This window comes from Schistocerca gregaria, chromosome 5 (genome assembly GCF_023897955.1).
Source record: "Schistocerca gregaria isolate iqSchGreg1 chromosome 5, iqSchGreg1.2, whole genome shotgun sequence".
NCBI classification, from domain to species: domain Eukaryota; kingdom Metazoa; phylum Arthropoda; class Insecta; order Orthoptera; family Acrididae; genus Schistocerca; species Schistocerca gregaria.
In genome coordinates, this window is record NC_064924.1 from 345384925 (window position 1) to 345403911 (window position 18987).

The 18987-nt window shown below is 37.8% G+C and overlaps 1 protein-coding gene across 3 annotated transcripts in view; it reads left to right on the forward strand.

Moving 5' to 3' along the window:
• LOC126272116 (villin-1) overlaps positions 1 to 18987 on the forward strand; it is a 355803-nt gene that overhangs the window by 334501 nt on the left and 2315 nt on the right. For all 3 annotated transcript variants that reach the window (XM_049974713.1, XM_049974715.1, XM_049974714.1), the window contains 3 exons: positions 4780 to 4935; positions 10498 to 10604; positions 10752 to 10934. In XM_049974713.1, coding sequence (XP_049830670.1) covers positions 4780 to 4935; positions 10498 to 10604; positions 10752 to 10934 — 446 coding nt within the window. The remainder of the gene's footprint in view (positions 1 to 4779; positions 4936 to 10497; positions 10605 to 10751; positions 10935 to 18987) is intronic.

Below are 18987 nucleotides of genomic sequence, written 5' to 3' on the forward strand. Positions count from 1 at the left end.
CATGTTAATTTCTTTTGTGAAGTGACTACTGGTGTAAAGGGTTAAGGAGGTTGACGTTTTCTAGATGGAATGCAATGGCTATTGAGAATAAAGACTGTGCACAGCTGATAAAGCTCCTTTATCAGAATGGCAGCAATAGCAGTTCTGCATGGCAGGAATATCACTGCCAGAAACAGATGTGAAGAGGCCTGATGTCAATAAACAGGCTAAAGAATATGATTGAGAAATTTAAAGAAAGAGGTGAATGAAGTGGTGCAGCAGAGGGAGGGAGACAGCCCATTCCAATGGCACTTGTTGATAAAGTTGCTGTAGCTATAGCCTACCGTGCAACAAATGCCTCAAATTCTGCCGCCTATGCTCAAGCTGCTTACTGGGAATAGTCTCTTCCTCTGTCAAGAGTTCAAAAGATTTTGTGATGCATTTTACATGGCATCCCTACAAGATTCAGGGTGTGCACCAAATGAAGCTTTAAGCTAGGCTACAATGGCATGAATTCACCCTTCATTTATTGGCACACATGGAAATGGATTACATGTGGCCAGGAAATATTCTTTGGATGGATGAGGGACATTTTACTCTGCACAGTGCTATGAATGCACAGAACTGTCACACATGGGGGACTACTCTGTCACATATTGTGCAGGAACATCCAATGCACTCAACTTATGAGACTGTGTGCTGTGGTTTTCCAAGGTCCATCATTCTTCATCCATTTTGTTCAAGGAGATGGCATGTCATGGGCCTGTTAGGTGTACAGTGAAATCTGCATGTCATAATACTATTTTCATAGAAGATGGGGTGACAAGTAGGTGAAACATTTGCTTCAAGAAAGCTTTGGTAACAATCACATTGTCTCTAGGCAGTTACAAGATGTGTGGCACCTGCTCATCATCATTGCTTGTAGAGCTTTTTTGGCAAAAAACAACATGATAGTCATGCCTTGGCCACCATATTCACCGGATTTGGCCCCTGTGACTTTTTCCTGTTCCCAAAATTGAAGAGATGAAAATTTTCGATGACTGAGGAAATAAAAACTGCATCGCTGAAAGTACTCAATGCAGTACCAAAAGTGCTTATGAGATGTGCTTCGAGAATTTGAAGAAGGACTGTCATAAGTGTATTGTATCTGAGGTGGGACTTTGAAGGGGACTACATAAATATTGATGAATAAATAAATATTTTTTCATAAAAATATAAAGTCACCTTACTTTTTGGACACATCTTGTATACAGCTCTTGGAACTCCATCTTCAGTTTCATTATAACCACCCTGTATTATACTACAACTTTATAGTTGTGTCTTTAGAATTGATAATTGGAATTCTTTCTTACCCAGAAACAGAAGAAACCAAGAACTTCATTATTTTATTGTTACCTCATTGGAATCTATCTAGACAAGAAAAGTAACAATTTTTACTTTTTTTTATTGCTCCCTATTAGACTTTTGTTAGTTTTGGCTCCCCTTCCTTACATTAACACACAGAAAACCAGAATTGTTCTGTAGGTATATTTAAATTTTCATTCATTGTACCCTTCATGCCATCCCTGTGTGTATGTATGTGTGTGTGTGTGTGTGTGTGTGTGTGTGTGTGTGTGTGTTTGTTTGTTTGTTTCAATTTTCCTCCTAGTTCTTAATTGCATTATTCATTCCAGTTTTATTTCTCTTTAATTCATCTTTACTTTTCAGCTTGCCCCTTCTGTTGCCTCTAAAATGTTTCTAGCACTCTGCTCATCTTCAACTTCCAACTCTGCAGCCTTCAGCATCTTTAATGCCCCTCATTCTCACTGCAGATGGAATTACTTTCAGTTTGTAATATTATTTCCCTTTTCCATTGAATTTATGATTATTGTTAGTGCATAGAATGAGAAATGTATGTTTTTGCCACTCCGGGGGTTATTTATCCATGGAAATTCATGCATTAGTTTACACTAACAGAAGGACAATGCACAAAAGCACTTCTGCAACATATGATAGAATGAACTGCCTGGCATAGTGAGCTGAATAGTAACAGGAGGGCATGATTGAGTAATAACAGAGACCTGCCTCTATGCTCTGTGTACTCAGCCACGTGTCCTTAATGTGTTAACCTAAACTGCCCTTACCTGCTATGCAGTTGTTCTTATGCTGAGCTCCAACTGGTGTTACCTGATCAACATTTGCAATAACACAGCACAACTCTGGGAGAGGTTGGTATACTATCAAATAAAGAACACACTACTCTGGCAAAATGGTATTATATTGTTAAGGCACTATGGCCTCTCATGAGGTTGGTGTACATGAGTTACAGAAAAAAAAGCAAAGCTATGGCCACCACACAGCTGATTTCACAAAGCCTATATTATAGATGGTAATTCAGATTGACAAGAATCACTTCTCCCTTCAACTGTATAGCATCTCCCATATAAAATCACAATAACTAACCTGCTAGCACATGGGACTTAGAAAAAAAATGCCAGGATAATTCTGAATCTACTTGGCACAATTTGAGCTACATCTTCAAGACAATGAAAAATCTACCCCTACTGGTATGACCAGCAGGTCATCAGTGACACTTAGGTACAACACTGTGAAGTTCACAAACAGATAACAAGCATTATCCATCTTACTAATAACAAGGTGAGAGATGACATAATGACATGCTATAAACTTTATTCATTTACACTACCATTGTCTAAGTCTGTAGACATTGTCACAATCAAAAGTGTACGTTCAAAACTCCAATTGAAGTCACTGTCTATGGGACTGTTCATATTCAGACTTAACCAATGTAAAAGAAACATTATAATTTCTTAGACTTTCGAGCAATTCATTGACATCTCATAGAATCAGATGTACTGCCAATTGACAACACATGATATTTTGATGTCATAGATTAGCATCTCCATCAACTGTTTGCTGATACTCATGAAACACCCAATGAAGACACTGAGTTGAAACATTGAAATATCATATTAAGAAGATGCAGACCACAAGCAGTACACCTGGTTCTATGAGATGAGATAAAACAAACAGTTATGAAGATTATTTTACCTTTGATTTACACCTCTTATCAGACACAGGTCCTGCCTAGGCCAACATGCATTCTGTGGACTGTGATGCCAGATAAGTCAGTTTTATAATATTTACACTTTTGATAATGTCTTTACCTACATTGATTTTTTACAGTGTCATCTCTTTTGTAACTCTGCCCAAAACAATTTTACAATAACTCCTAATTACTTAAAAGCATATTTTTCTGGACAGAATATTTTTCCTCTCCCTGGTTTCACAGCTTGAGACAAGTCAAACTGCTAGTTGTTATGTGGTGGCTGCTCTCTCAAATTGTGTCTAAACTTAATTTTCCCCTGTTACATCCTTCTGTCAATCTCTCAGAAACTTCCTAACACCTCACTCCGAGCCCCCATCTGGATGACTTCCAAATTTCTCAGCCTTCAGCTTCCCCTGCACAACAATGGTCACATTCAGTCATTCCACAACTAATTTAATTCTGATGCTGGTACTCAATTAAAATTTAATATCTCCTGGTCCACAAGTTGGATTATAATGCAGTATGCGTCAGGCAGTTAAATAAATCAAAGCACACATTTATGTTAGGGTCCCCCCATTCTTTCTTATCATATGTACTGATTTGACAACGTAACTTAATGCATGGGGAATGAGGGTGATCAGTGAGATAGATCACTGCCACATCTCTAACCCACTTTCTAAGTACCGTGCCCCTACTTTTCATCTTTTCCCTACTAATCCCTCTTTCATCACTTGGAAAGAAACATAAAAGTTTCAAGAGCTAGTAATTGATTTTTCTACTTTTAAGTTTGGAACTATCCCTTCTGAAGCTAAGTATTGACCAGTGATTCTGTCTTCTTGTGACTTAACAATTTTTTCAACTGAAGTTTCCTTTCGCTGCAATTAAATAGTTAGTAGTAGAAGTGCATAATGACATGTTTCCAATTTCCTTTTGAATTAGTAGGATCTCTTAAATTCTTGTTTATCTTAAGCTTAACCAGTCTTTATCCTTTACAATTTCATACTTTTTCATTGTCTTTTGTTTGTTATTGTAACCAGAAACCTTTCAAAGACCTCTTTTGGACCATACACATGTTGTCCTTCTGAGTTTGCTCTTACTCTACTGTTTTCTCATGTAATTGAGAATAACTGAGTTTGGTATGGAAAGATATGCAAGTCTGCAAATTAAATTAGCATATACCTTTCTTTCTCAAAAGTGCAAATGATACTTCAGATTAAAAAAAACAAAATAAGGTGCTATTTGGCAGTTTTTAGATAGGCTTTCACCATTCCTCTGAAATCATACTGACATCCTTGGGGCTAAATAAGTACCAGCTGTTTCAAGAATTTACCAGAGTACAGTCAGGTAATGTACTTAATAACTGTTGATAGTTTTGCACGTAAACATTGTCATTTTTAAAGTGCTAACACAACAAGAGATTGCTCTGCATTTCTTGTAGTATATGGACTTTGAACATAACTTGCTCTTTGCCTCTTGAAATAGCAGCAGCTATTGAGGACATTATACAGCTGCATTCCCATTGGTTAAATGAACTACTTCCAATTTCACAAGTACTAGCAGTGCACATTAGAATTTCTGTGTAGGAGAATTACTCACTAAACTGTCCCTTATTGACTGTAGCTATAGTGGCAAAACAAAGGTACAATAAAGGTGAGTGCTAGTAGAGTGTGAACCGTTGATTTATCACAGTTGTTTCTTGTCTGTCAATGTTCTTGCCATCATTGACTTTAGTGTTCACTATTATTTTTCAGCGGAAGAAATTATTAACTTCACTCAAGTAGATTTAATAGAAGATGATGTCATGATGCTGGATACATATGATGCAGTGTACTTGTGGATTGGTAAAAATTCTAATGAAGAGGAACGTAAACTGGCAGTGGAAGCTGCTTCAGAATATGTTAACACAGGTATGTTCTGATTTTCACCACTTTGCTGCACCAAGACATGTGACGTAAAAAACTGAAGAATGATTTAAAGAAGTGACATAATTCTTCCTCATGTCATAGATCAGTTCAACTTTAGGTAAATTATTCAATCATTTCACCAGTCAAAACAAAAATTCCACCTCTCTCTCTCTGTCTGTCTGTCTGTCTCTCTCCCTCCCTCTCCCTCCCTCTCTCCCTCCCTCTCTCTCTCTCTCTCTCTCTTTTCGTGTGTGCATGTGTGTGTGTGTGTGTGTGTGTGTGTGTGTGTGTGTGTGAGAGAGAGAGAGAGAGAGAGAGAGAGAGAGAGAGAGAGAGTGACATATGGAGGTGGAAAACAGAGAGAAGAGTGAAAGGCTTGTTCATGTACCTCTAAAAATATGTAGTATACTCATGAAGTTTAGTACAGATGAAGACTTTCTCCAGAATAAGGAAGCAGAATAATCATGAACAATGATTCATATTATATTCATTTTTCAATGAACAGAAGACTGAAGGAATAAGAAATGAGTCAAAACTAATATAGTGCTCCAATATAGTAACCAGAGAGAAAGATACTAATGAGTACTTCTCCAGATTTGTTTTCACCATAAAACCTACACCATACAGGAACTGCCCCCTTATTACCAAAAGGCGCATTAGCAATAGGTACAAATGACTATATACAAAAAAGTGAGACATGCCACAGTTCAATAAAATCAGAATACTTTTACTCATGCTGAAAGACAGAATTCCTGTCATTTGTGACAAGAACAACTATGTGAACTTAGCTGAGTAGATTTTAAATAGCAAAATTAAATGCAAAGCAGCCTGGAATATAGTTAAAAGTGAAATAAACATAGGAAAGGAAGAAATCACTGTCCCTGTTAACTGTAATACTCTCAACAAATATTTTGTTAAATCTGCAAGTTCCTTCCATCACAAAGTAATGACACATTTCACACTGAGGCTTTCCTTTTGTAGTCCTGGAGTAAAACAAATGAAAACTTCACTTAGAGAAGAATTACTGTTACAGACGTTACTAGCTATGTACTAGCTATGTAAACAACTCTAAAATACAAGTTGGAAGAATAGTTCCGTCTAGTAAATAAAATTCTTGTTGGTGGTACTTTCCTGAATGCCTTAAAATTAGTTACATTTCCAATATAAAAAAAGGTGACACGGGACACAACAATAACTAAATACCAATATCAGTTGTCCGTCTAATGTCTAAAAGCATATGTTATTCTCAAAATACATGCACAGATTTACATTTATTTTGAGAATAACAAGTTTTTGACTGGAAGTCAGTTTGGATTTAGACCATACCTATCAACCATAAATGCTATTGAAACCTACTCACTGCAATTCATGGAAGTTATGAAAGGAAATTGACCACCTATGCTACACTTACAGAAAAAGAAAAGCTTTTTCTTCTACATCATATGAGATCATTGCAAAAAATCTTGGATATTTTGGTGATGTAGATAAACCACTACATTTTGTTCAATCTTAGGAAACAGGCAACAGTTAGTATAAGTCAATAAGGAGAGCTCAAGAGTAGTAAAAATGAAGAGAAGTATCCCACAAGGCCCTATTTTTGGAGCATTCCTCATTATTGTCTGTGCCAGTGGCTTCTCAAACTATATGGCATGCAAAACTGTATTATGTGCTGTAATACCTATGAATTTGTCTTGTAAGAATATAGAGGTACTGATGTACAAAAATAATGAACTATTTGAAAAAAGTAGCCAGCAGTGTAAAGCTAACCAGTTATGTGTAAATAAAACAAAGACAGAGAAAATTTATTTTAATCTAAAGGCATATAAAGAAGAGAATCAAGGTTTCAAACAATAGAATGAGTATACAAAGTATCTGACTAGTAAATTTTCATGTATGATTTTTATGTTATGTAAACTAAGATTTCTATCAATAAAAAGTTATTTGTTAGTATGTTTTCTTTCAGTCATTGCTGAAGTAGGGGACACTGTTATGGGGGTATTCACTAGGTAAAAACTGCAATTTTTACATGACAGAAAAAAGCAATCTGATGCATTCAAGGGCTAAGACCTAGAGAATCCCTGTAAGAAACATTTCAGTCAACCCACAATCATGATACTTCCAAGTCGCTAGATGTATAATTGTTTAAAATATGTCAAAGAAAATTTACAGAGATTTACTCTGAGAATGAATGTACATTTGCTGTATACAAGAAACAACTGCATACTAGAATACTGTTTGCAAGAGTGTCAGTGATACGTAATAGCTACAAAAACCTAAGTCTGAAGATATTTAGTAAATTGTCACAATCAGTTAAAGTTCTCACTCTAAGTAAGTTCTAGTTAGTGTTACAGATATGGTTGAAAAAGAAGGCATATTACTCAGTGAAATAATATCTTCAGAGTAGCTTGAAGGACATGTATAATGAGAGAAAAATGCTTATTACACATTTTCATCACATTGACTTGCAAATTGATAAAGTGGTGTCAACTAAAAAGGACTTTCAATACAGCTGCCAAACTCCCCTGAATGTGGCCTCCCAGCCAACTGTGCCATAGGGTCATTTTTTTCTCTAGGAAATAAGAGAATCAGAGCTGCATACTTTGTAAAATCAAATGTGTAATCATAATATACTTTTTCATATTATGGTTATTCATAAAGAAATGTGCTGTAGACCATAAAATGAAAACCACTGAAGGGCTTGTAATGCTATTGCCAACATGAAGAGATGTGCTCCCTATAAGAGCACTGATACCACAAACTTTTTGCTAGAGGGACATGGGAACACATCCACATCACAACAGTGAGCACATGCATGTGTCAACCATCCACTGCACTTGGTCATGCTGAAAACAGAGAAACAGAAGCCTCAGAAAAAGAGCATAGGGGTGTAGTGCATTTCCATACAGCAGAAGGAGTGCAGTGAATAAAAATTCATCAAATAATAGCTCAAGTGTACGAAGAGCACATAGCATGTCTGTTGCAAGGTCAAGATGTGGCACAAGCAATTCAGGGAAGGATGAATGTTGTTGGCCAATGATGCTTGATCTGGAACATTGTACAGCATTACCAGCATCATTGTCCAGCAGGTGGATACCCTCATAACTGCAGACAGGTGAGTTACAGTGGCAGCCATTGCCCCAGAGGTCAAACTGAGTACAGGAATTACAAATGGACATTCAGTGCTGTCAGTACACAAGTGCCATTTTTTGATGAATTTCCATTCCCTGCACTCTTCTGCTGTAAGGAAATGCATTACATCCCTTTGCTCTTCTTTTGAAGCCACCATTTCTCTGTTTTCAAGATTACTCATTGCAGTTGATGGTTTATACATTCAGGTGCTTGCTCTGTCATCAGATGAGTTTGTATCCCTTGTTCCTCTAGTGACGAGTTTGGGGCCTCAATGGTCTTACAGGAACCACACTTCCTTCCACAGGTCATGACATTATGATGACATCAATTGCTTTCATTCTACAACCTCCAACTCATTTCTTTTCGAATGGGTGTAATACATGTAAAATGTAGACTACAATATATTGTAACTGCAAGAAAATGTGTGTACTTCTGCAGTCAATATGCAGATATGTAATGGAAGATATTATTTATTTATTCATATATAATTGTGTGGATGTGTAATGAGATATTATAAAATATGTAGGAAAAGGCAGATTGCTACTTACTGTGAAGATGACATGTTCAGTTGCAGACAGGCACACACTTAGATACAAGCTTTCACCTGCAGCCTTTATCAGAAAAAGATAAACACACACCATTCATTCAAACATGATCACCAATTCAAGCAGCTTGAGCCAGAGTTGGCAGAATGTAGGAAAAGATAGATTGCTACTTGCCATAAAGATGACAGGTTAAGTTACAGGCAGGCACAATTAAAAGATGCATATACAAAAGCTTTGAGCCACAGCCTCAACCAGGAAAAGAGAAACACACACCATTCATTCACACAAGCAAGCACACCTCACTCACACATGACTGCTAACTCTGGTAGCTCTGGCCCACACTGCTGGAGTTGGCAATCATGTGTGCGTGAGGTGTGGTTGCTTGTGTGAATGAATGATGCACATTTCTCTTTTTCTGATGGAGGCTGTGGCTGAAAGCTTAAGTGTAAGTGTGCAACTTAATGTGTCATCTTTATGGTAAGCAGCAATCTATATTTTTTTACATCACTGACATTCCTACCTGGAGTTTCCATTGTTTGATGTACTAAAATGTGATAAATTTGTGATGAGATATACTAAAATGTAAATTATGAAATGAAAATCATCAGTTTGCAAAGATCTTAAAAATGTATGTATTTAACTAAGACTTTGACTGAAAAGCCAGTTGCATTGTAAATAATGAAAAGTTAATAAATAAACATCTATTCAAGTTTCAAGAATGAGATTTTCACTCTGAACTGGAGTGTGCACTGACAAGGGCGTACCCAGGATCTGAGCCGGGGGGGGGGGGGGGGGGGGGGTGCAAGGGGGGGGGGGGGGTGCAGGTCACACTAGTCTCAGGAAAAAAGGACTTGAGACAGAGACAACATACAGCACTTCTTATTAAATAAAACAATAAACCAGTGAAAAACTGTTTTTAATAAACATTTTAAATACAAGAATGCACTTGTACAATCCGAGAAAACATGCAGCATTTCTTATTAAATAAAACAGTAAACTAGTGAAAAACTGTGAATATCTTCTGGAGGGGGGAGCTACCAAAGTACAACTCAAAACCCATCCTCACACCTTCAGATCTGCCAGTATCTCATCTCCTACCTTCCAAACTTCACGGAAGCTCTTCTGTGAACCTTGCAAAACCAGCACTCTTGGAAGAAAGGATATTGCAGAGACATGGCCTATCCACAGCCTGGGGATGTTTCCTGAATGATATTTTCACTCTGCTGTGAAGTGTGTGCCGATATGAAACTTCCTGGCAGATTTAAATTGTGTGCCAGAACAAGACTTGAACTCGGGACCTTTGCCTTCATGGGCAAGGGCTCCGCTGTCTGAGCTACCCAAACATGACTCACCCCATCCTCGCAGCTTCATTTCTGCCAGTATCTTGCCTGCTGCCTTCACAGAAGCTTTTCTGAGGACCTTGCAGAACTAGTACTCCTGGAAGAAAGGATATTGGGAAGACATGGTTTAGTCACAGCCTGGGGGATGTGAAAATCTCATTCTGGAAACGTCCCCCAGGCTGTGGCTAAGCCATGTCTTTGTAATATCTTTTCTTCTAGGAGTGTTAGTTCTGCAAGGTCTGCAGGAGAGCTTCTGTGAAGTTTGGAAGTCATTCTTGGGTAGCTCAAACAGTAGAGCACTTGCCCGCAAAAGGCAAAGGTCCTGAGCTTGAGTCTCAGTCTGGCACAGTTTTAATCCGCCAGGAAGTTTCATCTATTCAAGTTATTCTCTTTACTGTAGTTTCCAGGCAGTTTTATGAATACTGTCTTTCTTACATTCCATCCTGGATTTTCAACTGTTTGATTGTGTTGTAGGTTAGGATTTTCTAATATTTAAAATAAAAACAAAACATACCATGCAAAAATAAACCAACAATTTTGTATCCTTTCAGACCCTACTGAACGTGACAGTGACACACCAATTCTCCTCATAAAGCAAGGGTATGAGCCACCTACATTCACAGGTTTCTTTGGTGTGTGGGACAGAGATCTTTGGAATGTAAGTGTTTTTCTTTGTTGATTTTATTACTGATTTGACAGATTTGGACATCAAATCTCAGGTTTACAGACCAGAAATTAATTTCAGATTTTATATTTAATTCTTGGCATTTTGATGTATGGGGTGACTGATTTTTAATTTTTTCAGAACTCCAAAACTTTCAAGGAGCTTTGTGCTGAGATACAAGGAGAAAATCCTATAATAGAAGTAGATACTGAAAAGATTGTTGATGGAAATGGATTTGAAGATTATCCCAAGTACCCACTGGAGGTCCTCCAGAGTAAAGAAGTGGACAGCTTACCAGAGGATGTAGATAAACTCCATAGAGAGGTAACTAAAAAATGCAGACTATTGACTTCTCATATGGAATGAACATTTTAGTCATATTTGAAAATATGTTTTGTTTTCACATGTCTTTACACAGTAGTTTGTATGAGCAATGTAATGGCATGATTATGTACCTTCGTGGAAGCTGTTCTTTTCATATTTTCATTCCTGACTTATGTGAAATATAATGCTTATACATCAATATTTCCCATGCACATGGCCTTGCAAACTTGCAACCTTTCCCTATGTTTTCTTGATGCAAAATCCACCACCTCTTTCCTAATCCTCCTAGCCAGTCACATCCTGACCAGCAAGTATTTAACTTTCAAAGGCTAATCTATAAACAAATCCATGGTATCACCATGAGTACATCCTATGCCAACTTATTTATTGGTCATCTGAAAGAATCCTTCCTTTCCATCAACAACTGAAGACCCTTATCTGGTTCAGATTCATTGATGACATGTTTCATGGTCTAGACTTGTGAGGAGGACATGTGCTCCTTCCTCCATAACCTTGACACTTATTTCCAAATGTGCTTTGCATGGTGCTTCTTCCTATATGTTGATCTCCAACTTTCAGTTAGCTCCATAAATATGTCAGTTCATATCAAGTGCACCAACCACCAATGGTACCTCCACTTTATCAGTTGTCACCTGTTCCATTTGTAATGCATTCATCAGTGTGCCTGTTCAACGAGCTATCTTAAAACAAGGTACTGATCATTATTTTGTACTTTGTGTCAAGTCTACATCACAATCATTGCTCTAAATAAGTACTTATCCTGTTTGTTCATTGTTGGCATCCTCGTCTTCCATGGAGTATGTTGCTGGTCCCAAGTCATTGCCCTTGTCCCAAGAAATATTAAACAGTCAGAGGATTGTCATTCAGGCAAATTCCAATGATTATTCCAATAATCCTGTTTCTGAACTTTAAAATAGATGTAGTCTTCATTATTTCCACTCTCAACACTAACAACATGTAATATTCTGCCTTCAGCAGTACTACAAAATTACACTGTCTGATCACCTTAATGTGATCATCTGTCAAAAGCCTGAATAACCACATTTTGTAGTATGTACTGCTGTGAGACATGTAGGAAGAGAGTCAATGAGGTTCTGGAAGATACCGAAGGACATGTGGAGTCAGGCCACTTCCAGTGCTGTTGCCAGCTGCACTAGGTTTCTCGGTTGAGGATCCATGGTGCAAACACTCAAAATACAAAGGGCAATATTTATCTGTATAAAGCATTGAAAAAATTTTCAACATTCTGAATGCTTTGCATCACTGAATTTCTGGTGTAAAATGTGTATGTTGGCGACACTGTTCCCAGTGCTCTTCTGTTCATAAAAACAAGAGCGAACTTGCACATAAACCATTCTGTGTTGAGTTTGTGGACTACGAAAAAAGACACAAGAAGGTTGTGTTTAAGAATAATGAAAAACATTCACAGTTGCTGGAAATCTGTCAGACATATTGCAGAAATATCTTGTTCCTCAAGTAACATCCATAGTGCATGGATTACTACATGCATTACAAGAAGAAATTTAGTGAGAACCCACCAGAATGAACACCATCACCCGAATGTGAAACTGAAGAAGACTGTGCAGATGTTTATATTCTTGGATGTGAAGTTGTTGATGTGTTGAATGTTAGCATTTCTGCTGTAGCCCCTACTACACCTCCCCCCCCCCCCCCCTTAAATGTAAAAAGAAAAGTGAACAAGTTTTACACTAGCAACATCTTCAAAACTGTTTAAAGTGTTTAATGCAAATGCACTTGTTGCAAAACCTGAAGATTGTGACATGTGCATGAAATATGATGTGTGGTTTCAAAACCTCAGCCACCTATACTGAGAAGGTACAGTTGCTGACACTGATACTAGGTAGTTACTCTAGGCAGCAGATACAGAAATACATACCCACTTCTTAGCATTAGTTGATTTCAAAAGCTCATAAAATAAAGAATGAGAAAGGTATTTAGGCATGCCCAGATTCTTACTGGGGGCATCTGTTGCAAGATGATATGCTTACTGTTGCTCTGGAATATTACCTAAGTGATGACAAAAATTATGGCAGGCAAACTCCTAATCAGGCAAATATCTGTGTCAGTGAAAATGGTGAAAAAAGTAAAAAAATATATGTCAAGATCAATAAGAGAAGCATATCTGCTAATGAATAAAGAGACCCTGAATTTAAAAATTGGTCCCACCAAATTCTCTTCAATATGACTGAAATGGATATTAAAAAAAAATGACAGCCAGTGAAGGAAGTATGCACATGTATTTACTGCACTAATTTGAAACTTGTTTGTTTTACAATTGGCAGTATAACAGGAAAGAAGTACACAGAGATGGACCTGATGCTTTTGGGTATATGTTAAGAGCTGCAAGATAAATGTTGGTTGCAGGAGTGCACAATGTGTCCTGGTGCTGAAGTGATGACTATTGAAGCAATGACTGTTGAAGCATTACACATTAAGTCTACTGACAATGACATAACCTATGCATTGTGGGAGGGAGAAAGTTTGGTGAAGAAGAAAATAGAGCCAGAGCAGTGTTTTACAGAAGGTTAGGCATTGGGTCACAAAGGGAATAGCTCGTCATCATATCTGGAGGATTCAAAAACAGGCAATAGCAGAAGTATAATCAGTCACATTCCAGAATACTCACACGAGAGTCCTTGATTTTGACTTTAATGAGAACTGGTCAGTTGCTTCGCAGAATGAAATTCAAAGTTGCCCTGGCATACATCATAGGTATCAATATTCACTTGTGTTGCTCAGTTCCTTGGAAAATTGCACTGTTTCACTACTGTCAGTGATCATCTCATTCATTACAGTGCAAACGCATGCTACACTGTCAGGATGATAATTGATGACATAGCATCTAGAACCAGCCCGATTGGGTTTAAATCTGGGGAGTTTGGTGGCTGAGGAACTGTAGTAAACTCATCCTGATACTCTTTGAACCATGCACATACGCTGTGAGGTGTGTGAAATGTTGCACTCTCCTGCTGGTAAATGCCATTACGCTGAGGAGAACCAATCTACATGTAGGGGTTGCTTGTTGTGTGGTTGGTTGTTGGTGTACTAGTTAACTAGTGTAGGAGCAAGAATGCTTCCTTGGAAAAAGATCATTTTTTGTTTTGTACCACCAACTTTTTGCATTTTGAAAACTAATGTTGAATCTTTTGCTGCTGAGCAGCTCTACTGTGATCTTTGGTTGTGTTGTACACCTTTGACAGAACTATCCCGATGTTCACTATGTCATAATAGACTGCTGTTAGGTGAGCAAAAGCATTACCAGTGAGAAGAACTTTCTTGAAGCAGTTCTCAATATGCTGGATGAGATTGAGTAACTGCCCTTTGCAAGACCGCCTGGGTCAGAAGCTGGCTTGTTCTCTAATGAGCATATCTGCTATGAGTGGGGTGAGCCAGGCTGGATTGGATGGCAGAGTAAGGATATTAGCCAATATTCCTATGGAATCCAAACTGATCTTCCCCAAGGGTGGCTTGTACTAGTTTTTCCATTCATCTGTAAAGAATTCATGTTAGTATTTTGCAGCTTTGGTTTGTTAAACTGATTGTTCGGTAATTTTCACATCTGTCAACACCTGCTTTCTTTGGGATTGGAATTATTATATTCTTCTTGAAGTCTGAGGGTATTTCACTTGTCTCATACATCTTGCTCACCAGATGGCAGAGTTTTGTCAGGACTGGCTCTCCCAAGGCCGTGAGTAGTTCTAATGGAATGTTGTCTACTCCCGGGCTCTTGTTTCAACTCAGGTCTTTCAGTACTCTGTAAAACTCTTCACACAGTATTGAATCTCCCATTTTGTCTTCACCTACATTCCCTTCCATTTCCAGAATATTGTCCTCAAGTACATTGCCCTTGTACAGACCCTCTATATACTCCTTCCACCTTTCTGCTTTCCCTTCTTTGCTTAAAACTGGGTTTCCATCTGAGCTCTTGATATTCATACAAGTGGTTCTCTTTCCTCCAAAGGTCTCTTTAATTTTCCTGTAGGCAGTATTTATCTTACCCCTAGTGACTCTTGAACCAAGTGTTAGCTATGATTAAGTTATGCTCTGTGCAAAATTCAACCAGACGGCTTCCTCTTTCATTTCTTTCCCCCAATTCATATTCACCTACTATGTTTCCTTCTCTCCCTTTTCCTACTCTCGAATTCCAGTCACCCATGACTATTCAGTTTTCGTCTCCCTTCACTACCTGAATAATTTCTTTTATCTCATCATACATTCCATCAATTTCTTCAAGCCATATGTTCAGCAAAAAGAAATATAAAAAACTACAAGCAGTGGAAATATAAAATGAACTTACATGTTACATATTGTGTGGAAAGAGAACCAAAATCATAAGGCTTAGCCAGCAGTAAAATTATCTATTTAAATACTATGGCACAGCCATATGGCTTAGTCAATAGTAAAAATGATCCATATAAAATCTAATGCAGGCATGCAACATACACACGAAAAGACAACGAACAGGATAGAAGGGACAAGCCGGCAGGAAATTTACACCCAGGTGGTGTTCACGTAAGAAGTGGTGCCAAACACAATAGGTGCATAACATTTTAATAAAATTACATTAAGATAACATTACAAAAACAATTACAATTCCACTCACAGTGACATTGCTAAAGTGTACAGGTTCATGAGGGTCAACGGATAATTTCTTTATTATAGACTGCGCCTTCTTGCTGTTGTGAATAAAGTTGAGGTCTGTCATCAACATGCACGACACAGCCCTGTGAGTGGAACATACTCTCTGCATTAGTGTCTCACATGACTCCCTCATTATGTCAGAGAAATGGTCTTCCTAAAAGCTACAACAGTAATTGGCATATAGCAGCACATCATCATCTTGTAACCCTAGTATGTAGCTGATTCTGCAGCCCCTTGGGATGCTCTGACACACAGCTTTAAGCAGAAACTTGATGAATGCATCATAGTTCTTTGGATTGGTGTCTACTTCAAACACTTTGCCTTCAACCATTTTGCTGAACACTTTCCACGTGGATCTGCACCTGAAGTGTGTGGCCTGAGGTTGTACAACTTTTTGAGTGGTGCATATAACTGGTCTGTGTTGTGTGGAGGGTGTTGCTTGGAGAATGTGCTTCTTTATTATTTGTTCGATGTCGCAGCTGACAAAATCAGATCAGAGTTGTAACTTCTCTTCCATCGGCAGCAATAGAATGTCACTGGTTGCTTTGGGTCATGGATGAGTTTGAGTTGTTGGCACTCTTCCCAAAACTTGACTTCAAATCTATTGTTGTTATGTGCACCACATCCCCAGTCATTGTGGTGTCTGTTGAAATTTCCAATAATAACTCTGTTTCTCTGGTCATGGTGATTTTCTGGGGGTCAGTGGTAGGGGGTTTGTAGACTGAAGTTAAAGTGCACTTGTCAAGCTCCACAGTTAGGTTTTCGATGTCATCATCATCTGTTAGACAAGCAGATTTTATTTCTCGACTTGGTTTGCAGAATATTGCACCACCATATATTGAGTGAGATTTCTCTATAACTAGTCTCATGTCATCAATTCTGGGCTGGCAATTGTTCATACCATGGGGGAGGGTTTCATATGCACAAAATACCATATTCATGTTTTGACATATGTGAGATAATAAAACTGATTTGGTTGTTGGAAGTCACTGGATGTTCATTAAGGTTGGTTTTAAGGGTAGTCTTGAAGAGGACCTACTCTGTAAATCCTTGGCTGCCATCATAGCAAGAGGTTTGGCCAGGCCAACGGCACTGTTACCAAGTGATCTTTTCCTTGATAAGAGCACTGCATGTGGAGGCACTTTTCTTGATTTCAAGTGAAATGCTTAGATTTTAATTTAAATGTGCAAATTATGAATAATTAAATATGCAATAATTCATTTTTAGGAATGCATATATCAAAATTATTTTTACCAGACTGAAAAGATTGATACCCCACAAGTATCATATGTTTGTTATTATATTATTAGCTTGCATGCATTACACCACTGATATCCCCCCCACCCCCATCCCCTCACACACACACACACACACACACACACACACATGAGATATGAGCTTATGGGTGGGTATCTGCTAGTCCCATGATATGAAAAGTCAAACAAAGAGTAAATTTTTTTATATTAAACAAATTATAAAACTTACCACAACTGAATATTACAGAAGTTGTGAAGTAAATTGGCTTACTTTCTGGTTTTTGTTCTGTTGCCAGTCCTCCACTCCATCATAATGCCTTCCTGACGTACTTCAGTACCATAGGCTCTTATTTCCTAGAGTCTTCATTTGTTTGGACTACAATATGTTTTGTGCCATCAGTACATGAAAAGCATGTTCACTAACATAAGATACACTACTTTGCATTCTAACACAGTAACTGATTTGGAGGAACTTGAATTAATGGACAAATAAATCAGAAAATTACGTGGTGTAAAATTTCTCAACAGTATAAGCCCAAGTTCATAACAAAATAAGCATAGTCATTCAGCAGTTATAGAAAATGTTTCAAATATATGCAGTTCAATGGTTTAAATATATTTAATTGAATGATCAGCAAAATCATGCATCCAAAAAACTAATTCTTTAGTGCTAATGAGACAAAAATAACTTAGAAATTTTTTTGTAAGCTTCCAAATATAATATTAAATGTAAATATTGCAACTAACCACAATAGTAGATCAAAGACACACATTTTAAATACTGAAACTTGAAATAAGAATTCATAGAAGGAAATTGTAAGCCTTTTTAACTCTCCACTTAAGACAGAAATTTTCAGTTACTGTCTGTTCATGAGAAGAGATTTCCTGAACCATCTTCAAAATTTACAGTAGAGTATGTTTGTGTCCTTACACAACAATGTCAAAACAGTACAATTATGTAGCGCTACCACTCCAGTATATAGGTTGTTCTATCCAACTGTCAGTCTTTTCACATGTCCAGACAAATACTGAGTTGTTCAAAAGTATAAAGTGCCTTCAAATATGGTTAACAGTGTCCATGACTACTTCCATGACCTAAAACACTAAACATCAATCAGAAATAAAGGTATGTCTCAGCAACTTAATGCAATTACTATTTCAGCATTAAATCATTGTACTTTTTAATATATCAGCACAACTGAGTAATTTTAAGTAGCTAAGAATGACACTATTGATGGAGGAAGATATTTTCAAAAGACTGGCAGGATAGGATAAGAATGGATGTAGTATAGAAAGTAAAGTGAAGAAATGCTACAACAGTTAGAATCTTGAACAATGGCTACTCAGAAAGTAACAAATGTCTTGAAATTAAAAATTAAATTTGTTTCCCAAACAAATTACTGAAGCATAGCCTTCATCTGATTGGCAGTATGGGGGTTGCCGTTATCCTGCAACAGGATGATTCCATCTGACAGCCCAAGGGCAAATGGCGACACCAGCAATCGAAGCAGTCCTCATCTCCACCACTAAAGAAACCAAAAACTGTTCATAAAAGTTCTGAAAAGTTCATGATGACCTTCATCTTTGACTGCAGTGGCCTTCTGCTGAAGTTCCCCAAGTGTGGAACCACAATCAGCATGCAGCACTATGAAGAAACTTCACAGAAACTGTAACATACCATAAAGTTTAAACACCCAGGAATGCACTGAGACAGAATCATCTGCAGCACAATGTTGGCTGGCCCACACTGCCCCCTGGACAAAGGCTAAGTTTCAGCAATTTGGTTGGGAAACACTGAAACATCCTCCATAGAGCCCAAATCTTTCACCATGTTGTTTTCACCAGACCAATACGTGTGGATGTCAGTTTGAGTTGGACAAGGAAGAGCAAATGTGTGTGCAGTCATGGATGTGTCAACGGCCGACCATGTTCTATGAAACAAAAGCTGATCATCTTGTCTTCCAGTGTGATAAATGTCTTAACACATATGATGATTAATTCTGGATGGAACCAATCTGCAGTGCCGTTGAGGCAGGTGTTCTACTGTCATTTGACTGCACCTTATACTAGAGAACGTACAATTGACCATACAGAATATAAACACAACAACATCC